At 40.5% G+C, this 22,882-nt stretch overlaps 1 protein-coding gene across 1 annotated transcript in view; it reads right to left on the bottom strand.

Annotated features, from left to right (window-relative positions):
• Positions 1–1,134: 1,134 nt before the first annotated feature.
• LOC124804762 (tubulin-folding cofactor B) overlaps positions 1,135–22,882 on the bottom strand; it is a 57,598-nt gene continuing 35,850 nt past the window's right edge. The window contains exons 5-6 of the mRNA XM_047265072.1: positions 21,534–21,606; positions 1,135–1,621 (exon numbers count right to left, since the gene is read on the bottom strand). Of these exons, the coding sequence (XP_047121028.1) occupies positions 1,504–1,621; positions 21,534–21,606 (191 nt within the window). The 3' untranslated portion in view covers positions 1,135–1,503. The remainder of the gene's footprint in view (positions 1,622–21,533; positions 21,607–22,882) is intronic.

Here is a 22,882-nt window from a genome sequence, read left to right as displayed (position 1 = left end):
AGCCTGGGTATTCTGACATTGGCCTCTCTCTCTCTCTCTCTCTTTACATTTGTAAAGGCCTTTACAAATTTCTGCTTGTGTCTGTGTATGTGCAGATGGATATGTGTGTGTGTGTGTGTGTGTGTGTGTGTGTGTGTGTGTGTGCGCGCGCGTGTATACCTGTCCTTTTTTCCCCCTAAGGTAAGTCCTTCCACTCCCGGGATTGGAATGACTCCTTACCCTCTTCCTTAAAACCCACTTCCTTTCGTGATTCCCTCTCCTTCCCTCTTTCCTGACGAAGCAACCGTTGGTTGCGAAAGCTTGAATTTTGTGTGTATGTTTGTGTTTGTTTGTGTGTCTATCGACATGCCAGCGCTTTTGTTTGGTAAGTCACATCATCTTTGTTTATATTACTGTCATTTCTTGCTAACAATATCAGCTTATTCCCAAGAATAAGCAGGTTTCACTTAGTTAATACTCAGCAGAAATCAAACCTGTGGATCAGACTTCCTTTAACTCTTGTGCAGAAAGGTGTTCATCAGTATACTGCTGCATCCATTTTCATAAGCTACCACTTGAATTCAAAAATCTCAGCAGTAATCCAAGCACTTTCAAATCAAAACTGAAGAGTTTCCTCATGGCTAACTCCTCCTATTCTGCTGAGACATTCCTTGAAAAATTTAGCTGATTCTTGTTGCATTGTTGATTGTGTTTACTTAAACTTATAGATTGACTTTTTTGGGTTCATAAACATTTTATTTTTATCTGTTATTACTTTTATGTTGTAATTTCATGTACTGACACATTCCATGACCTCAGAGATTTGCTCCTCAATTTGGTCCTACAGAATGTGACATGTAAACAAATAAATATATAACGACAATGACAATAGTATTAATAATGGCACCAGTAATGAATGGCCTGTGGCATTGAAGCTCTTTTCTTATTTTAAAATGATTGTTATTGTGATAATAATATGAATTTCAGTGAACAATATCTTCAGTTACTGCATTATTCTACTGTTACACAGTAAAGCAATTGTAAGTTTATCTCTCAGTTGTCACTGCCACTATACCTTTGAATCCTTCATACAGCAATCCCTGTGATCAAAAATGAATTATTCAAATACTGCATCACAAGAAATTGAAAACACAGTTGAATTTGTTTTCTGTATTAATCAATAAATGTGCATTTTACAAATGAAAAGTTATCAGGCAGCACACGAATTTAGCAGTCTCAATGTCTTTTCTTGCAAGTCTTAGCCTGGCTGCAAATGAACAGCAATCCAGAGATTGTAAGTGGAATGTTCCAATTATTTTTAATATCACATGTTGTGTTGTGCACAAACATGTCATTTGTTAGGCACATGAATATTAAATTAAGTGTGATTAGTTAAAGGAAGCAACAAAAATTAACAAAACAGCTCATTAATGTAAAAAATATTTACAACAGTGTCTTTAAATGTGCACTGTGCTTCAGCCTTGTTTCAAGCAATCCCACCATTAATAGAATGTTTCCAATATATTACAGTTCTTCATCCAGATCATAATTTTCCTCTGGGAAATCTCCGACTGTAACATGTACTGGTTTCACAAATCCTCCATACTTTGGCTGGCATTCGAAATACCTCTTGCCATTCACACTAGAAAGAAAGGAATCTTACATTAAATTATCCTTTTAAAAATCAGTATAATTACTGTCAGACCTATGTGCTAAACTTATACATCTGTGGAAGTTAATTCAATGTCAAAGGATGCAAATAACACAGTTAATCTAGTAGGAAATGGAAATCAAGTTAGACCACGTGAATTACTGCAATTCTGAAGTAGAAACTTGTGCCTTGGTTATGCAGTATAAGCTATGCAAAGACTGCATCAAACAATGGAAGGAGTAAATACTGTCACTCACTACACAGTATAGCTAAAGCACTCAATGGTAAATAAGTCACATAAACAAGACTGTATCTGTATGTTGACTAAGCGTTTGGACAATGTCCAGCCTTCACACACACAACACATACACACGTGTTACCTCCAAGAAATTATGTAGCTCCATGGAGTTACATTTTCTAAAAGATTAGCTATGAATTCAATTTTGTTTAGGTGCCTGTCTACAGCTCAGCAACAAAGTGAGTGGTTACCTCTAGTTATTCCGTTGAATGTATGTCAACTACAACTTTCCAGCATTGTATTATAGAGTGTATCAACAGTACTGAGCTGTACACATGCTGCTGACAAAAAGGAATGCCACAACACAAAGCAGCAGAAGCTGGACATAAAGTATGTACAATGTGACTGTTATTTCCATGGGCATAGTGCAATAATCACGATTAAAAACTCTGGAAACAGCACTCTGAAGAGAAACAAATGAGTGTAGCTGTCCCAGTATCCAAAATAGAAAACTTTTTTTTGTCTAAATCTAAAACTGCTCACCTGAGGAAAATTCATATATGTACAGAAGACTCTCAACTATTCAGCTAGGGTCTATCCTGCCTTTGTCCTACCCGGCTTGCTTAATTAATATCATGATAATACTTCACTGTGATAAAATGAGAATTAGTTTATTTTATGTACTGTACTTTTCCAAAGCTTTAGCAAGCAGGCACCAGCTACATTTCAAAATCTTTTATACATCTCTTTTGCTTCTACCACATCTGAAATCACAACTATACCTTATTGTTAATAGTGAACAAGTTACCGTAACCACTCTTCAACAAATGATACTTAGAAGCTCTCTTCCACTGATCACAAACACTGATGAAGAGACACTGAGAGGAGCTCTGCTGGCAACCCTGCATTCTTCATCAGATGTCAAAAGTGTGTGCATTGATAAATAATTATTTTGTGCAGTCCTTTGTGTTTTAATTACAGAGTCCAAAGTGGATGATAAAGAAAAACTTGTATTGACTATGGACCAGAAACTACGTGCTGTAATGTGACTGGATTCCGGAGTAGCAGCCAAAACTATTGCTTCGGAGTTAGGGTTGTAAAAGGTTCTGCTGGAGATTGGAAGAAAAATTAAGCAGAAACTGAAAAGTGGCGTGCTCCCCAGGCTAGTGGAAGTGGAATAAAAGTAAGGAAGACAATGCTGAAAGGTAAACATAAAGAACCTGAGAAAGCTACTGACCATACAGCAAAGATGCTGAGTTGCAGATAGGCACAACAAGACTTGTCACAAAATGAGCTTTCAGCCAACAAGGTCTTTGTCGAACACACACACACACACACACACACACACACACACACACACACACACACACACACACACACACAAATGCAACTCACACACACAAATGCATCTCACACATACAGTCTGGCAGTTGAAGCCAGACTAAGAGCAGCAGCACATGATGAGAGAGGCAACCGGAAGGGGGTTATGAGGAGGCTGCAGTGGGGAGGGGAAGGGATATCAGCATAGGGGTGGAGGATGGTAAAGTGCTGCTAGTGGGAGCGTGCAGGGGCGACGTGGAGAGAGGGTAGGGCAGCTTGGTGCACTCAGATGGTTAGATGGATAGCAGGGGGGAGAGGAGGTAGTGGAAAAGGAGATAAGTAAAGAGCTGGGTGTGTTGGTGGAATAGAGGGTATTCTAGTGCTGAAATGGGAACAGGGAACTGACTAGCTGTGTAAGGACAATGACTAAAGAAGATTGAGAGACCAGGAGGGTTATGGGAACATAGGATACATTGCAGAATTCAGAAAAGCCAGTATTGGTGGCAAGGATCCAGACGGCACAGGCTCTGAAGGAGTCATTGAATTGAATACTGATCCCAACGTTATAATACTACCTGCTGATAAAGCCTCCATCACTGTTATTTAGAACTGCAAATACTACCTGGCAGAATGACTCCACCAGCTGTCAGATTCATCCACCTACAAACCCTGCCACAGTGGCCCCATTCCAGAAATTCAGCAGTATCTACAGTCCCTTAGGCCAATCCCTGAACCTCTCCCCAGAGTCCGTCTCTCTCCTCACCCCTACAACTCCCTGCATTCCTACCTTCTACATGCTTCCTAAAGTCAACCACCCACAATTCCCCATTGTGGCCAATTGCTGTGTCCCCACTGAGAAAATCTCTGGTCTCATAGACCAACACCTTCAGCCTATTACCTGCAATCTACCCTCCTACCTAAAAGAGACCAACATTTCCTCCACCAACTCTCCATGGTTCCTGTTCCTTTACCATACGGTGCCCTGCTCATCACTATTGATGTCACCTACCTCTACACTAACATCCCTAATGCCCATGGCCTTACCATTATTGAACACAACCTTTCCCAATGCCCGACAGATTCCAAACCAACAACCTCCTTCCTACTTGCCATGAGCAACTATACGCTCACCCACAATTACATTCCTTTGAAGGCATTACCTACAAACAAATCTGGGGTATGGCTATGGGCACAAGCATGGCACCACCCTATGCCACCCTGTTCATGGACCATTTACAGGAATCCTTATTACACACCTAGAATCCTAAACCACTCACCTGGTTCAGATTAAATGATGACATCTTCGTGATCTGGATCAAGAGTGACGACACCCTATCCACATACCCCCATAACCTCAACACCTTCTCTCCCATTTGCTTCACCTGGTCTTGTATTGTATTGTATTGAACTGGGGACCTAGAAACGACGGAGAGGCTTTGTCCCCGCCATGGCCCTCAGTGGTTCAAAACCCTGCAACAGGCTACAGCAGTCCACTCACCCCACACCAAACCCAGACGAGTGTAACCCTAAATGTTTGCATGGTAGAGTAATTATGGTGTGCGTATACGTGGAGACATATGAGGAATGTTTTTTAAGTAAGTACCGTTTTGAAATTTAAAAAAGACGTGCTAAGATATCTAAATAATTTTATTTTTGCATGAAAGCCTGTACCTTAATCTACTTTTCTACAGAATTTCTGTCAATATTGATGCACTTGTCATAACGTTGTACCAGTTTTTGAATACCCTCATCATAGAAGACTGCTGCCTGACTTGTTAACCACTGCATCACCACTGCTTTGACTTCGTCATCGTCTTGAAGATGCTGACTGCCCAGGTGTTTCTTCAAGTGCAGGAACAGATGGTAGTCATTTGGTGCAAGATCGGGGCTGTACGGAGGATGATCTAGAGTTTCCCATCGAAAAGATGTGATGAGATCTTTGGTCTGATTCGCCACATGCGAATGGGCATTGTCTTGCAGCAAAACGATGTCCTTGCTCAACTTCCATGGACTGTTGCTTTGATTCTGGTGCGACTTAGGCCACCCATGTTTCATCGCGCGTAACAATTTGCCTTAAGAAATCATCACCGTCGTCGTGGTACCGCTCAAGGAAAGTCAATGCACTGTCTAAACAGTTGGTTTTGTGCACATCCATCAACATTTTCAGTACCCAACGTGCACACAATTTTCGGTAATTCAAGTGCTCGGTCACACTGCCATACAAAACACTACAAGAAATATTAGGAAAGTCATCCAGCAAGGAAGAAATTGTGAAGCGTCTGTTTTCTCTCACCTTATCGTGCACTTCCTGCACCAAACTTTCATTAACGACCGAAGGACACCCACTCCGTTGTTCATCATGCACATTTGTGTGGCCATCTTTAAATGCTCTCACCCACTTTCTAACCATTCCATCACTCATAATGTTTTCTCCGTAAACTGCACAGATCTCACGATGAATATCGACCGCTTTTAGGCCTTTAGCACTAGGAAATCTTATAACAGCCCGTACTTCACAGTCGGTGGGACTCTCGATTATCGGAGGCATCTTAAACACTCAGTTCACAACATAAACAAGGAAGAATCAGACTATAATGGCGTCAGTGTGTAGATTAAGGTACAGGTCTTCATGTAAAAATAAAATTATTGAGATATCTTAGCATGTCTTTTTTCAATTTCAAAATGGCACTTACTTAAAAAACACACCTCATGTTGTACTGAGGCAGAATAAGGTGAACCAGCCCACATTCGCCGAGGCAGATGGAAAACCGCCTTAAAAACCATCTACAGACTGGCTGGCACACTGGACCTCGACACTAATCTGCCATTCAGATTAGTGCTAGGAACTGTCACACCTTCCCACCTGCAAAGCAGTGCGTGAGACTGCACAGCTAACCGGGTGGGCACTCACGTCTGGTCTTACTCAATCCAACAAGCCACCTTCCCCAATTTTGACCTCCACCTCAAAGATGGCTACATCAGTATCTCTGTCCATATCAAACCTACCACCACCAACAATTCCTCTACTTCAACAGCTGCCACCCATTCCACACCGAGAAGTTCCTTCGATACAATCTAGCCACCCATGGCCATCGCATCTGCAGTGTCGAGCAGTCCCCTTTCGAAACATACCGAGTGTCTAAATGAGGCCTTTACGGACCATAATTATCCTCCCAACTTTGTATAAAAACAAATCTCCCATACTTGATCACCCACCACCTCCCAAAGTCCCACTTGCCACCTGTGAACTCCTGGCCACTGACGCCATATGATCATTTCCATTTTTTTCCCAAAGTCCCGCTGTCCAGCCACAGAGCAGCATGAATGGCCACTGACAAGCTGTGGTCAAGAAACAACTGGACCACCCTGTTGCTAAGTGCGCTTCCCAACATGACATTCTTCATTTCAATGACTGCTTCACAGCCTGTGCTATCTGGATCCTTCCTTTTCTGAATTGCACAAGTGGGAACTCTCCCTGCAATTTATTGTACATTTCGTAACCCTCCTGGCCTCTCAATCTTCACTGGTCATTGTCCTTACCATCCATCTAGTCCCTTTCCTGTTCCCATTTCAGCACTACACAGCCCTCTATTCCATCAGCACATCCAGTCTCTTTATTTCTTACCTTTTCCACTACCCACCCTCTATCCTCTGCCCTCCATATGACCTCCTGACTGCACCTAGCTGCCCTACTCTCTCTCCACCTCGACCCTGCACGCTCCCACTAGCAGTACTTTACAGTCACCCACCCCTACCCTGCTATCCCTCCCCCTCTCTGACCCAGCCTCCTCCTTACCCCCATCCAATTGCCTCTCCCTTCATGCACTGCAACCCATAGTCTGGCTTCAACTGCTGGAAGCTGTGGTCATCTATGTGTGACGCGTGTGTGTGTGTGTGTGTGTGTGTGTGTGTGTGTTCAACAAAGGCATTGTCGGCGGAAACCTCATTTTGTGACAGTCTTTTTGTTATGCCTATCTGCAACTCAGCATCGCCGCTATATGGTGAGTAGCAACTATCCTTTTTGTAATATTGTTAAATTCCATTCTGGATTTTCCATGGTTTGAAGTTGAGGAAGTTTGAGATGGTGCCAATAGGAAAGTGTAGTGATGCTTCTCTCTCGCTAGAAAGGCAAAAAATGAACAGTTCTTTGTTTAGAGAATGTGAAAAGCGTGTGATGAAGGGTATTCTGTGTAACAAATGAAACTACTGCTTACACGAAAGGTGTGTGAAAGTAAATCTAAAATTCATCAGCGATGATTTTCCGTGGACATGTCACGGTTGTTTATGTGACGAAACGGCCAATCTTGTAAGTGCAGTTGATACAAAAAATGAAACTATAAAGTGACACTGAGGTATTAAAAACCGAACTTTCGACCATCAAGAAAGAAAAAGATACATTAATACAAGAAAAGAAGTCCTGTGTGTGCAAAAACCATCAAACGGAAAAGCAAGAAGATCGCGAAAATATGAGTGAACGATCGGTCTTTAAAAACAACATCATTTCAACTGTTCCCATTGATGTCTCAGTAAACTCTGTAAGCTAAATACTGGAAGATAAATATAAATGGAAGGTGGTGACATACAGCACTAAGAATGTAAACAGTGAAGCTGCTAAATTGCCCATAGCTACAGAAAAAGACCTCCAAGTTACTGGTATAGTGACAGAGGATTTTCAAGTGTTTTGTGTGTACAGATCACCATGTGGCAATATTAGCATCTTTCTGAAAAAAATTGCTAGCTTACCGAGAATGAATATGAAGAGAAACCTTATTATATGTGGAGACTTCAACATTGACTCAACATGTACTCTCCTACATATGTATGCAGTGTTTAAAAACAAGGAGAAGGCTGTAGACGTGGATTTAGAGGCTGATGGAACAAGGCTGGAAGAAGTAGAATCTGCTAGATTCTTAGGTATTCTTGGGGATAATGAACTGAAATGGAAAAAACATATTAATAATGTCTGTAAGAAAATGAGCTCTGTCATATTCTTAATGATGCAGCTATCACAGTATTCAAACAAGAACCTTCTGTGTACAGTGTATCATGGACTTTGAACCATACTTACAGTATGGAGTGACTGTGTGGGGAAACTCAGACAAACAAGAGCAATTAGGACCATTTTAAGAAGAAAGACCTCTGAAACGTGCAGAAGCTGTTTCAAGTACCTTAACTTTTTCATTGTTGTATATATACAAAACAATAATGTACATCACAAAAGGTAGTGACGACTGGATTACAAATGCTAGTGTACACACCCACAATACAAGAAGGAAGAATGAAGTATGGAGCACATCCCACTGAGTGGCAATGCTAGAAAAAGGACCCCAGCACTCTGGTATCAGACTATTAAGAAGTCTGCTTAAAAACCTGCAAGATAGTGTACTTGACAATGACTTTCCAAAGAAACTTAAAGACAATCTCATTGAAAAAGAGTTTTACAATGTTGCAGAATACTTATGCCATTAAATTTGTATATATTGTTATTCATTATCAATTATGTAAAAATGTAAGCTAAAGGGGTAGAAAAATAAGTGATAATGAATGTTACTACTTTGACACGTCCTATATTACAGGTACATTTACTGTACACAATGTAATCTTACAGGATCAAATAAAATTCAATTCAATTCAATTTTTGTGACATGAACATTTAGGAGGAAAACGTTTGTCCATTTACTGAGCTGATGTTGCAGGAAAAAGCATTGTAATTTCTGTGGCAAATAGAAACAGAAGATTTAGAACTTACTGCGAGTGATGGATAGTTGGATCAGTGGAAAAAATGATCTGATATTCACTTGATTGCCATTACTGGAGAGGTTTTATCTGCTGATAAAGAGGCTGTGCCAATGCTTAAAGACTTTCTTTCAAACTTAATTGATGAGGAGGGAATTTTTTGTGAACCGTAATACAATTGCGATGTGAGTGGTTTAAATTACAAGATGCTCCCTACAGAAAAGCTTTGTTCAAAACAGTAAGCTGTGCCACGTGTATACAAGAAAAGTAAAGAACAAGTTACCATATGTACTGCCTTGCAATAATGCAAATGGCTACTTCAAACCTAGACTTTCATTGCAAGCGAGATCATGGAAGCCTACATCTACAGCTACATCCATACTACGCAACCCACCTGACGGTGTGTGGTGGAGGGTACCTTGAGTACCTCTATCGGTTCTCCCTTCTATTCCAGTCTCGCTTATTGTTCGTGGAAAGAAGGATTGTCAGTATGCCTCTGTGTGGGCTCTAATCTCTCTGATTTTATCCTCATGGTCTCTTCATGAGATATACGTAAGGGGGAGCAATATACTGCTTGACTCCTCGGTGAAGGTATCTTCTCGAAACTTCAACAAAAGTCCGTACCGAGCTACTGAGCATCTCTCCTGCAAAGTCTTCCACTGGAGTTTATCTATCATCTCCGTAACGCTTTCGCGACTACTAAATGATCCTGTAACGAAGTGCGCTGCTCTCCATTGGATCTTCTCTATCTCTTCTATCAATCCTATCTTCTTCTCTATCTCTTCTATCAATCCTATCTGGTACCGATCCCACACTGCTGAGCAGTATTCAAGCAGTGGGTGAACAAGCACACTGTAACCTACTTCCTTTGTTTTCGGATTGCATTTCCTTAGGATTCTGCCAATGAATCACAGTCTGGCATCTGCTTTACCGACGATCAACTTTATATGATCATTCCATTTTATATCACTCCTAATGCCTACTCCCAGATAATTATGGAATTAACTGCTTCCAGTTGCTGACCTGCTATATTGTAGCTAAATGATAAGGGATCTTTCTTTCTATGTATTTGCAGCACATTACACTTGTCTACATTGAGATTCAATTCCCATTCCCTGCACCATGCATCAATTCGCTGCAGATCCTCCAGCATTTCAGTACAATTTTCCATTGTTACAACCTCTTGATATACCACAGCATCATCCGCAAAAAGCCTCAGTGAACTTCCGATGTCATCCACAAGGTCATTTATGTATATTGTGAATATCAACGGTCCTACGTCACTCCCCTGCGGCACACCTGAAATCACTCTTACTTCGGAAGACTTCTCTCCATTGAGAATGACATGCTGCGTTCTGCTATCTAGGAACTCTTCAATCCAATCACACAATTAGTCTGATAGTCCATATGCTCTTACTTTGTTCATTAAACAACTGTAGGGAACTGTATCGAACGCCCTGCGGGAGTCAAGAAACATGGCATCTACCTGGGAACCCGTGTCTATGGCTGTCTGAGTCTCGTGGACGAATAGCGCTAGATGGGTTTCACACGATCGTCTTTTTCGAAACCCATGATGATTCCTACAGAGTAGATTTCTAGTCTCCAGAAAAGTCTTTATACTCAAACATAATATGTGTTCCAAAATTCTACAACTGATAGATGTTAGAGATATAGGTCTATAGTTCTGCACATCTGTTTGACGTCCCTTCTTGAAAACGGGTATGATGTGTGCCCTTTTCCAATCCTTTGGAACGCTACGCTCTTCTAGAGACCTACGGTACACCACTGCAACAAGGGGGGCAAGTTCCTTCGCGTACTCTGCGTAAAATCGAAATGGTATCCCATCAGGTCCAGTGGCCTTTCCTCTTTTGAGCGATTTTAGTTGTTTCTCTATCCCTCTGTCGTCTATTTTGATATCTACCATTTCGTCATCTGTGCGACAATCTAGAGAAGGTGGTGGTGGTGGTGGTTAGAGTTTAATGTCCCGTCGACAACGAGGTCATTAGAGACGGAGCGCAAGCTCGGGTTAGGGAAGGATTGGGAAGGAAATCGGCCGTGCCCTTTCAAAGGAACCATCCTGGCATTTGCCTGAAACGATTTAGGGGAATCACGGAAAACCTAAATCAGGGTGGCTGGAGACGGGATTGAACCGTCGTCCTCCCGAATGCGAGTCCAGTGTGCTAACCACTGCGCCACCTCGCTCGGTCTAGAGAAGGAACTACAGTGCAGTCTTCCTCTGTGAAACAGCTTTGGAAAAAGACATTTAGTATTTCGGCCTTCAGTCTGTCATCCTCTGTTTCAATACCATTTTGGTCACAGAGTGTCTGGACATTTTGTTTTGATCCACCTACTGCTTTGACATAAGACAAAAATTTCTTAGGATTTTTTGCCAAGTCAGTACATAGAACTTTACTTTCGAATTCATTGAACGCCTCTCACATAGCCCTCCTCACACTACATTTCGCTTCGCATAATTTTTGTTTGTCTGCAAGGCTTTGGCTATGTTTATGTTTGCTGTGAAGTTCCCTTTGCTTCCGCAGCAGTTTTCTAACTTCGTTGTTGTACCATGGTGGCTCTTTTCCATCTCTTACGATCTTGCTTGGCACATACTCATCTAACGCATATTGTATGATGACTTCAAAAGCCTGAAAATCAGTAACCACTTCCCTTGCATTAAACTCAAAAGAAAGCATCGACAAATTCAGAAAACGTTAAAATCTGGTTCCAAAATAAATTCTTACTAGTTATAGAGAAATATCTGAAAGACAATTTATAGAAGAAAGCTCTGCTGCTTCTTGATAATGCACCTTCACGTACTGCCAGTGATGAACTCACAAATGGAGATACAAGAGCATTACTTTTACCACCAAATGTGACTGTTCTTTGTCAGCCAATGGACCAGGGGATCCTTGAAATGCTAAAGAAGAAATATCACCACCATCTTCTCAGTTTGTTGATAGCAGTGAATGGTGATAATGAAGACTGCGTACTCATTCTCAAGAGGACTAACTTGCGAGATATCTTCAGGTGGTTGGCTGAAGCATGGGAAAAGATTCTAAACATATCAGTTGTAAGGTCTTGGAAAATTCTTTTACACCATGAAAGTGGATACTTTAATTTTGAATCCAAGTGTTAAACTGAAGTCAAAGATGGAAACAATGAGATTGTTTCATTGCTCAAAAATGTACCGGTCTGTCAGGATGTCGATACAGAGGGTGTCACAAAATGGATGGCAAATAATGAAGTTGATGAACTAACAGACAATGATATTGTGAAAATGGTGATGCATTGGGAAGTCACAGAAGAGGAAGATGCAAATTTGTAGATGACAGGAGAAATTTCATCCCACATTCGGAAGGATTCAAGGCAACTGAGGCAATGCTGCAGCAGGTTTGTGAGCAGGAGGAAGCAATGCCAGATGATATCATCTGTTTGTGTAAGCAGAGGGATACTGCAGCACATAAGAGGGCTACAGGAGGAAAACAGTCATCTATCAAAGACTTTTTATAAAATCTCAAATCTGTAAGTTTCATATATTTTTATTAGGCCAGGATTTTCACATGCGTGTAATCACACGTTCATGCATTACAATGCATATGATTTTATGTTTTGTGTAATAATTTTTTTGGGCACAGCATGTACATGACAAACCGTTATAACTAGCATGTAATACATAAGAAGTCAGAAAATAATGATAAAATAGGGTTTTGGTATTAAAAATGGTGCTTTCAATGGTACAGCTGGAGTCACAAGAGAGAATTTATAGGAGTGTGACCTATCCATTTTTTTTATAACCGACTTGACCACGCACTACAATAGGCCAGATAGTCGTGTGTGTGTTTTGAGGCGTAGCGCCGTATACCAATCCTGCCTTGGAGGCGGTGAAGTGGAAGATGTGTCTCAGAGCTGGATAGTGACAAATAGTGATGCGAGACTGGATGCGCACATAGTTTATGTATCAGCCAATAGAGGACAATATTGGATACGGGACTGATTTAGTTTCGACTGTGCCCACTAGAGTGCACTAAAGTAATAGAATGTTTTTCATAAACTGTTCTAGTATTTTCATAAAGTGTTATTATGGCTTTTTGTGTATGTAAAATGTTATAAATGTGCTTTAGCAGTATGAATGATGTGTGAGTGTGGTTTAAGGTTAATATGAAGATAATAGTTTAACGTGTTATGTAGTGGTGTTTAGTGTGGGAACATTTCGAAGAAGTATGGATGTGGACAAAGGAGATTTTTGTAGAATAGATTTGTAAAGTAAGTTTATGGTAAAAAGAAAGTTAATTCAGGTATAAATAACAATAGTAAATAACTTTATGCATGAACAAAACTTCAGCATATTAGATAGTTATGTCGGTAAAAAGTGCAGTCATTAGGTTTATTATTTTGCGATTGGATATTGATGAAAAGCACAGACTGATGTGGGAGAATGTTGTTTTGCTATTGGCTGTTGAGTAAACTGACCAATGGTAAAGCAGTATTCTTCGCGCACCTTTCTCTGCTGGTAGAGAAGACTTCTAGTATTCTCTCTAGTATTCTAGAGAGGAGTCGGAGCCTAGCCATGAAACAGTTCGGACGTGTGTAGTAGTAGTTCCGATGGAAATGATAAGTTGCCGGATCTAGCACTGTTTCATACATCAAAAGTGAGGTAAAGTGATGGCATAATTATTCCGATGGGTGTGTAGAAATTTCGGAATTTTTAAGTGAATTTTGTGATGAGACAAGACATAAATTCTGCGTGGCATATTGAGCAGGTCAGTGGCTAAAAACTGTGACTGCATTAGGTACCGTCAGACTTAATATTTGGCGAACATTCTCAATCAAAAACAATCCGTATTTTTGTAGCTATTACGTTTTCAGGAAATGCAACACCATAAACTTGCTAACGTGAGTGAAAGGGATTGTGAGTGACTTTGTTATGACTAGCACGGGCTTGGCAGTGATACTTGTTCACTTAAGTTTCAGAATATACTAATTAAGGACAAAATTTCCAACCTTTCATTTCATGTGAAAACTTTCTCCCGAAACACAGATTAGTAACTTTAATTGCAGCCTGGTTCACGTCGAAGTACAGTAGGTTTCGCTTGGCTTCCCTACTGATGGTATGCTGAGACAATGTTCACAGGTAGGTGCAGATTCGTCGTAAAGGGACGGAAGGAACCGCATCGCCACAGTTTGTGTGTGTGTGTGTGTGTGTGTGTGTGTGTGTGTGTGTGTGTGTGTGTGTGTCTTATGACCGTTTCAGAGATCACTGTATCATCTGTGTGCTTTTTGATAACAACTCAATGTGCACAAATCAAATATGGAAGGGGACTCTCAACTGAACTCTACAGGCAACCATTCATAATTTTGTTACCTTTAACTATTTTTTTTTATCACAATGCCTAAACTATTTAAATGTAAGTTAAGCTTCTCAACAGAATATGTTCATGTTACATGACAAAATTAAATAAAGTGGAACATCTATACAGGGCATTCAAAAATTCAGTGCCCAAACCAACAGGTCTGATACAGGAGACAAAAACAAATATATGTCATAAAGTAACCATATGCCTGAAAGCCATATTGCTTGAGCACTGAGCAAGCATATATAATACAACAGTGGTTTCAAAAAGGTCTCGGAACAGAACAGAAAAAAAGGACTTACATCACTGAAACTTTTTTTATTTTTAAATGTAGTCTAATTGTAGATTAATGCACTTGATCCAACGATGTTTCAGTGCCTTCATCCCATCTCGAAAATGAGTTTCCTGGAGGCCTGCAAAATAGTTGTCAACTCCGGCTATAAATTCTTCCTTTGAAATGAATCTTCGTCCACCAAGAAAAACTTTCAGTTTTGGGAAGAGATGGAAGTCTGACAGACCCATACCAGGTGAATAAGGCAGGTGTGGCAACAATTCATACCGTAGTTCGTGTAATTTTGCCATGGCGACGGCACAAGTGTTTCTGATCCAGCGTCAGGAGTCGCAGCACCCACCTTGCAGATAATTTTTTCATTTCTAATTCTTCAGTTAAAATGTGATATACCCTTTCAGATGACATCTGTCAAGAATGAGCAATTTCACACACTTTCAATCGACGATCCGCCACAAACATTTTGTGCATTTTTGCAATGATTTCTGGAGTTGTGAAACATCTTGGCTGACCACTGTGCAGATCATCATCTAAGCTCTCATGACCAAATTTACATTCATCTGCCCACTAGGAAACAGTTGAATATGAAGGAACAGAGTCCCCCAGTGCATTCTGGAAATTGGCATGAATGTCATTTACTTTCATACCTTTCTTTACAAAGTACTTAATCATTCCAGAATGAGATTTTCACTCTGCAGCGGAGTGTGCGCTGATATGAAACTTCCTGGCAGATTAAAACTGTGTGCCCGACCGAGACTCGAACTCGGGACCTTTGCCTTTCGCGGGCAAGTGCTCTACCATCTGAGCTACCGAAGCACGACTCACGCCCGGTACTCACAGCTTCACTTCTGCCAGTATCTCGTCTCCTACCTTCCAAACTTTACAGAAGCTCTCCTGCGAACCTTGCAGAACTAGCACTCCTGAAAGAAAGGATATAGCGGAGACATGGCTTAGCCACAGCCTGGGGGATGTTTCCAGAATGAGATTTTCACTCTGCAGCGGAGTGTAAAAGCAGCATCATAAAATTGAATAAACTGGAACATGTACAGAATGGAACACTGACTTTCAATCTGCAGGTTACCAGAAAATAACTGTTTCCAAGGAACTATTCAGTTATAGTTTTGTTAATTCCTGGCATAGCCATGGAGGAGACACGTGATCTAAAAAGTTTTTATGAAGGAAAAAACATTAACAAAATCTTTTAATAGTCAAGGTCGCAGCTGCATAAGTTTAACTGATTACTAGTTTCAGCTGATTATCTAGTCATCTTCAAATAGCGCACATCTAGTGCGTTTGTAACATCAGACAAAGCCACAATATCACATACTAGAGACAGAACACAATCTATGTAGGTAAAATATAAGGTGTCCAAGACCTTTCTTACAAGACCACATTGATACACAATATTACAAATACAATCCTGTCAACAACAAACAGTACGTGGCCCATTCAGGAATGTTTCCAGACTCAATGGGTCACATACTGTATATTGTTGTCAAGCTACAGCTGCAAAGAGATTATATACATATTATTGTATATCAATGTCATCTTCTAAAGAGGGTCTTGCACACCAAATGTTTTACCTACATTATTCTATTGTGTTCCATCTCTTGCATGAGAAATTACTGGACGCAGATGTGGCTTTGTGTTATGTTACAGACAGACATTACATGTGCTTGAGCTGGAGGTGGCCATATAATCAACTGAAATATACACTGAAGAGCCAAAGAAACTGGTACATGTGCCTAATATTGTGTAAGGCCCCTGCAACCACGCAGAAGTACCGCAACACAACGCGGCATGGGCTCAATTGATGTCTGAAGTAGTGTTGGAGGGAATTGACACCATGAATCCTTAAGGGCTGCCCATAAATCGGAGCGAGTACGAAGAGTGGAGATCTCTTCTGAACAGCATGTTGAAAGGCATCCCACATATGCTCAATAACGTTCATGTCTGGGGAGCTTGGTGGCCAGCAGAAGTGTTTAAACTCAGAAGAGTATTCCTGGAGCCACTCTGTACCAATTCTGGATGCGTGAAAAGTCGCATTGTCCTGCTGGAACTGCCGAAGTCTGTCAGAACTCACAATGGACACGAATGAATGCAGGTGGTTGCCATAGAAATTTGAAAGAGGGTGTGTTCAGTGTAGACTGTATGTTATGGTTTCACTGGGGCGAATGTAGCGGTGAGGAAACAAGCGTAGAAAATGAGGCTCTTCCATGACAGTGTAGGTTATGTACAAAGGACAGAAAATACGCTGAACAGGAGGCAAAAATTTGTGCCCTTAAGGCTGAATTAGAAAATGCGAACTTGGAATTATGTAGGTTAAGGGAGGAAAAAGAGACTGGGGACTGGGAAAAGGTAGCAAGCAAAGGGCAAAAAAGGGAAACACTTGAAAAAACTCCAGAAATTAAATTAGTAAATCAGTTTGGCTTGCTATCTGAAGTGGAGGAAGGGCCTCATCAAGATGTTGTTGAAAGTAGGTTGAAGCAGAATATTAGCTTAAAGAAATCAAGACAGGTCAGAATGAGATTTTCACTCTGCAGCGGAGTGTGCGCTGATATGAAACTTCCTGGCAGATTAAAACTGTGTGCCCGACCGAGACTCGAACTCGGGACCTTTGCCTTTCGCGGGCAAGTGCTCTACCATCTGAGCTACCGAAGCACGACTCATGCCCGGTACTCACAGCTTTACTTCTGCCAGTACCTCGTCTCCTACCTTCCAAACTTTACAGAAGCTCAGATGGTAGAGCACTTGCCCGCGAAAGGCAAAGGTCCCGAGTTCGAGTCTCGGTCAGGCACACAGTTTTAATCTGCCAGGAAGTTTCAAGACAGGTCAGTATCAAACCAGAATAGGAAAAGAAGAATTCTGCTTATAGGCAGCAGTCATGGGAGGGGTGTGGGCCTACAGCTTCAGGAGAAATTAGGTGCAGGGCACCAGGTCACAAGTTTTGTGAAACCAAGTGCCAGCCTTAGCCAGGTGACAGAAAATTTAGGTCAGCTATGCAGGGACTTTGAGAAGAAAGATCAGGTAATTATAACTGGGGAGCAGGAAACAGCCTGGCTATGAATCCAAGATACAGTATTAGGAGTGACCTGGATAAAATAGGAGCAGAAACTGAGCACATAAATGTGGGGTTTGAGGAGGTCTCTCAGTGCCATGATCAGCCCTGGATAAACACTGCTGTAAGGCATGTTAACACTGAGCTGAACAGGATGTTCCAGACACCGGCAAAATCTCACATAAATGTTGTTCCAGTAAATACTATTGGTAGGTGGGGATACACTACACATGGCCTGCACCTGAAAAGGATGGGGGAAAATAAAATAGCTTCTCTATTAGCAGAAACTGTAAGGGGGTGCACAGTCACACAAGGCGTGATCCCTGTGGTTAATGGGTCCAGGTAGACAGGTTTTTTAGGTTAAAACCAAAGTCCAGACAGATGACAATCAAGATAAATAGAATAAAAGAAACTTCATGTACAGTAAATAGGGGTAAAGCTAAGGGCAGTATCAACTTATCTCATTAAAATATCAGGGGAATAAAAAATAAAGTAGATGAGCAATTAGTGTGTTTAGATGAGCTCACAAATAAGAATGAGATTGATATACTCTGTCTGTCTGAACACCATGTAACTGTGGGCATGGATAGTGTCAGTATAAGTGGGTATAATTTAGCATCTTACACTTGTAGATCTAGGATGAATAAAGGAGGAGTTGCCATTTTCATAAAACAGCACTTTGAGGTATGTTCATGTGAACTTCAGCTAGATAATGTAGTATTGATATTAGGAACAGTGTACAGGTCCCTATTAGGAAACTGGGAGCTGTTCATAAAAAAGTTTGACTCCCTATTATGCTGTCTGTCAGACAAAAAGAAGAAATTATTAATCTGTGGTGATTTCAATGTAAACTTTCTAAGTAATTCTGGTGTTATTAACAACACATAAATTAGAAGATCTTTTTCCGGCTGCAACGATGTCAGAGATTTGATGCTTATTCACAATACCCTCGTGAAATGGTTGTATGGGACAATCCCCACTTCGTCACTACATCGGAGGTGCTGTGGCCTGTCGCTCATGCGCTGACTATAACACGACATTCAAACACACTCAAGTCTTGAATAACCTGCTATTGTAGTAGCAGTAACCAATGTAACAAAAGCACCAGACACTTGTCTTACATAGGTGTTGGTGACCACAGGGCCATAATCTGCATGTTTATGTATCTCTGTATTTGAATACGCATACATATACCAGTTTATTTGGTACTTCAGCGAGAGAGAGAGAGAGAGCGAGAGAGAGAGAGAGGAAGGGAGGGAGTGTGTATATATATCTTTAACTTCATGTATTGGAATAAGCATAAGGAATTATTTCTAGTGAATATGTTCCATATAATTGTAAATTAAAGCAATTAAGTTTAATTAAAAAGATGAGAAGCAAAATATTTATGAGAAGTTCACATCAAAACTTATCCCAGTATTAACAGAATACAGCATTGTTTTCTTTCCAGATAATGTACCTTTTCATAAAGCGCTGGTAAAGAATGCACGAAATTCTCAGAATGGAGGCATAAAATCTCAGCTAGTAAAAAGTAGCATAGCTTCTTAATCTGGTATGGCTAAATTATCATTACGATAAAGCTAAAATTCTGCATTCTGGCCCGAAACAGTCCAATTGACCTGGCTGCACTCTTTGTCATCCTCTGCCAGTGACATCATTGGATGCAGTATGGAGGGTATATGGTCAGCATACAACTCTCTTGGTCGATGTTTGGTTTCTCGACCTTGGATCGATTATAATCAGTTGAGTAGCTCCTCAGTTGGATCTCAAGGGTGAGTTCACCCCATCCACTCTTCCCATCAAGGAAAAATCCCTGGCAGTACCAGGAATTAAACCTAGGTTCTCCGCATGACAGTAAGTCGTGCTGATCACTCGGACGACTAAATTAGGATTACTACTTGGTAACTTTCTAAGGAGGAAAAGCTTCCTGCGTTGTGACTACCTCCATGTCATGTATGACATGTGATCAAAAAGTAATGGAAATTTTTGTGTTTTTTCAAGGATCTTCATTTATTCATCAACACCAACTTCATTCTTTTCAAAGTAATCCCCCTCTCATACAATACTCTTGTGCCAGCACTTTTTCCAATCTTAGAAGCACTTTTGGAAATCACTTTTCAGTATAGTGTTCAGTTCGTTCAGTGATTTTGTTTTTATCTCTCAGTGGTGGCAAAACAACATACTTTCTTGTTCCCTTCAGACACTGGAATTGAAAGAAGTCACAGGGGCCCATGTCTGGCACATACAGTGGCTGAGGCCACATAACACCTTCTCTCTCTCTCTCTCTCTCTCTCTCTCTCTCTCTCTCTCCCCCTGACACACACACACACACACACACACACACACACACACACACACACACACTCCCCCTCCTTTTTTTTTGGCCAAAAAGTCATGAACAAGTATCGAGGTGTGGGCAGGAGCATTGTCATGATGCAACTTCCAGGAGTGGTTTTGCCACAATTCTGGTTGTTTTCTTCAGACTGCTTCATGCAAATAGTGCGTAACTTCCAGGTAGTACTCCTAACGGACCGTACGACAATATGGGTGGAACTCATGATGCGCTATCCCATTGTGACTTACGAATACTGTGAGAAGAATCTTGACATGTGATCGAACTTGTCGAATTCTTTTTAGTCTTGGCTCTTCAAGCAGTTTCCATTGGAAAATGTAAACTTTCACGACTGGAATTGAGCCAGGATATGAATCGGACGTTTAACAAAGCTACGAGCCCCCTTGAAAATGTCCTCCACAGTGGGGGCGAAACGTCGGGTTTTAAAATGGGATCGTTTCGACCAGGGCATAATAGCCCAGAATATTTTATTAATTGTGAGTTTCCATTAGGACGATTGGGTCTTGGTTTCGACGTCACATCCATATACCCACGTTTTGTCACTGTTATAACCTTCTTTAGAAGTTCTGGATCATTGTTGTCATCATTTTGCAATTCCTAAACGATGTCTACATGATGACATTTTTGGTCGAAATTCAACAATTTTGGGACACACTTTGCTGCTACATGTTTCATGCAAAACATCCAAAAGTTGTTTGGCATGAACCAAAGGATATTCCAACATCAGCAACCTCTCCAATGGTGATTTGGTGATTTTTCAGAAACATTTTCTTTACTTCTTCCACATTTTCGTCAGTAACTGATGTGGTAGGATATCCAAGGCAGTTGTCGTCCTCAACGTCATCTCAGCAGTGTTTGAAACATTTATACCACTTATAAACTCTTGCCTTACTCATAACTGATTTGCCAAAAGCCACAGTCAACGTTTAAAATGTGGTGCTGCACGTTACTCCATTTTTCAAGTGAAATTTAATGCAAATTCTTTGATCCATCTTTCGTAAAAGTAAAAATTCACTGAGCAGTCAAAAACACAAAAAACCCTTTCGACTGTCAACAATGAACTAAATATTCAAAACAGCTGAAAATGCAAACATACATCAGGAACATGTGAACCAACAACATAAAAAATTTTTTTTTGAATATCGGATGTAAAAGTTAGTGAAATTATAAAAGTTCCCATTACCTTCTGATCACATCTCACATATGTGTATCCAACAGAGGTGACGTAAGGAGCAGTGAGGAGCAGCAAACCTATCAAAGATAGCAGGAAATTCCTGAGGAGTGTAATAATTTACTTCTGAGTTATTGTAAACCACACTTTTTTATTAACTGTTTTCTTCTTGGTCTCCAGTATTACACAGTTTTCTTTCTTATTTAGTCTTCTCTTCAGAGGAGAGATAATAAAAGATCCTACATGGTTCTCCAATTTCCATTTGCCTTATCCACCCAGACCCCCTCTGTCCCCCACACAATTTGGCTCATCTGGCTACTATGCAGATGTGAATGGATCAAAGGGGAAACTGGAGTCATGAAAAAATTATCATTGGAAATTACTCACCTGCCATCATTTTTGCCAAGTGGTTCATCATACTTGACACCGATCCACCAGCCATCCTTAAAGTCAACCTGACCTGTCCAAAATAAAAAATATGACAATTACACTTTTCTTCACGACAGCTACTGTTAGAATGCTTGATGAATGGGAAATCTGCTTTACATTCACAGAATGTTTGCTCCAAGTAGCACCTCAAGATGGAGACAGAACATTCACTGCTACATCAGGCATCCACTCCACATTGCATTGACTTATGATTGTGTTAAGCAAAAAATGTCTGCTGTGGTCTTTTTACGAAGAACTGATCCCACAAGTAAAGAGTTTGTTTTGGAAACAGACATTCCACAGCTATCCTTTGTTTTTGTTTTATTTTATTTATTTAATCTATCTTTCTATCGGTCACAGTTTGACTAAGGCTTGGCTGCTGGCAGGAATGACTGCTTGACAATAGAGTTGCAACCCCTAAACAAGTTGCAAATACAGAAAAGTAAATAAATAAATAGAATTATCATCAATGCAATTTAGTTTGGCCGTGCCAACAGATAATGCTGGATTGCAGCCTAACAGCTTGGCTGACTCCAGGAATGACTGCTTGGGGACAGGACTGTGATCCCAAAATCTGGCACAGAGAACCAAATATAAATAAATAAAATAAAAACTGTAACTAACTTTCAGCTCATGTTTGAAAAAGTATGGGAAACTAAAAAGATACCAGAAGACTGGAAAGTGGCATCATCCATCCCTTGCACAAGAAAGGTGACAAGCAAAATGTAAATAACTACAGAGGTATATCTTTGTTGCGAGTGAGTTATAAAATATTGTCAACAATACTGCTAAACAAGGAAGAAGCAACACTAGATAGCCATTTGGGGGAATATCAGAATGGATTTAGAAAGGGCAGATCTCGCTCAGAACAGATTTTCAACCTAAAGTTCATAATTCATTACAGACTTACAAACTCCAAAGATATAGTTGTAACATTTATAGATTTTAAAAAGGCATTTGACTCAGTTGATGGGGAAACATTAGATAAAGTGATCAGAGAATTTGGCATCAAATTTAAATTAGCAAACCTTATTTGTGAAACACTCACAGACACCAAATCAAAAGTAAGGTTTCGGTGTGAAATATCGAAGGCATTCAACATAAAAACAGGTATAAGGCAACTGTGTACTAGAGAAAATAGTAAGAGCATGGAAACAAAAACTAAAAGAACAGAAGCCATCACCAATCAGACTGGGAACTAAAAACAAAGGTATTGATATTCACTGTTTAGCATTTGCGGATGATTTTGCCATTCTTTCTGAAAACCTAACAAGTGCTGGAATACAAATCAATCTCTTAGAAGAAAC

Source organism: Schistocerca piceifrons, chromosome 7 (assembly GCF_021461385.2).
Source record: "Schistocerca piceifrons isolate TAMUIC-IGC-003096 chromosome 7, iqSchPice1.1, whole genome shotgun sequence".
Classification (NCBI taxonomy): Eukaryota; Metazoa; Arthropoda; class Insecta; order Orthoptera; family Acrididae; genus Schistocerca; species Schistocerca piceifrons.
Note: the sequence above shows the minus strand (reverse complement) of the source record. Positions and strands in the feature narration are given on the sequence as shown.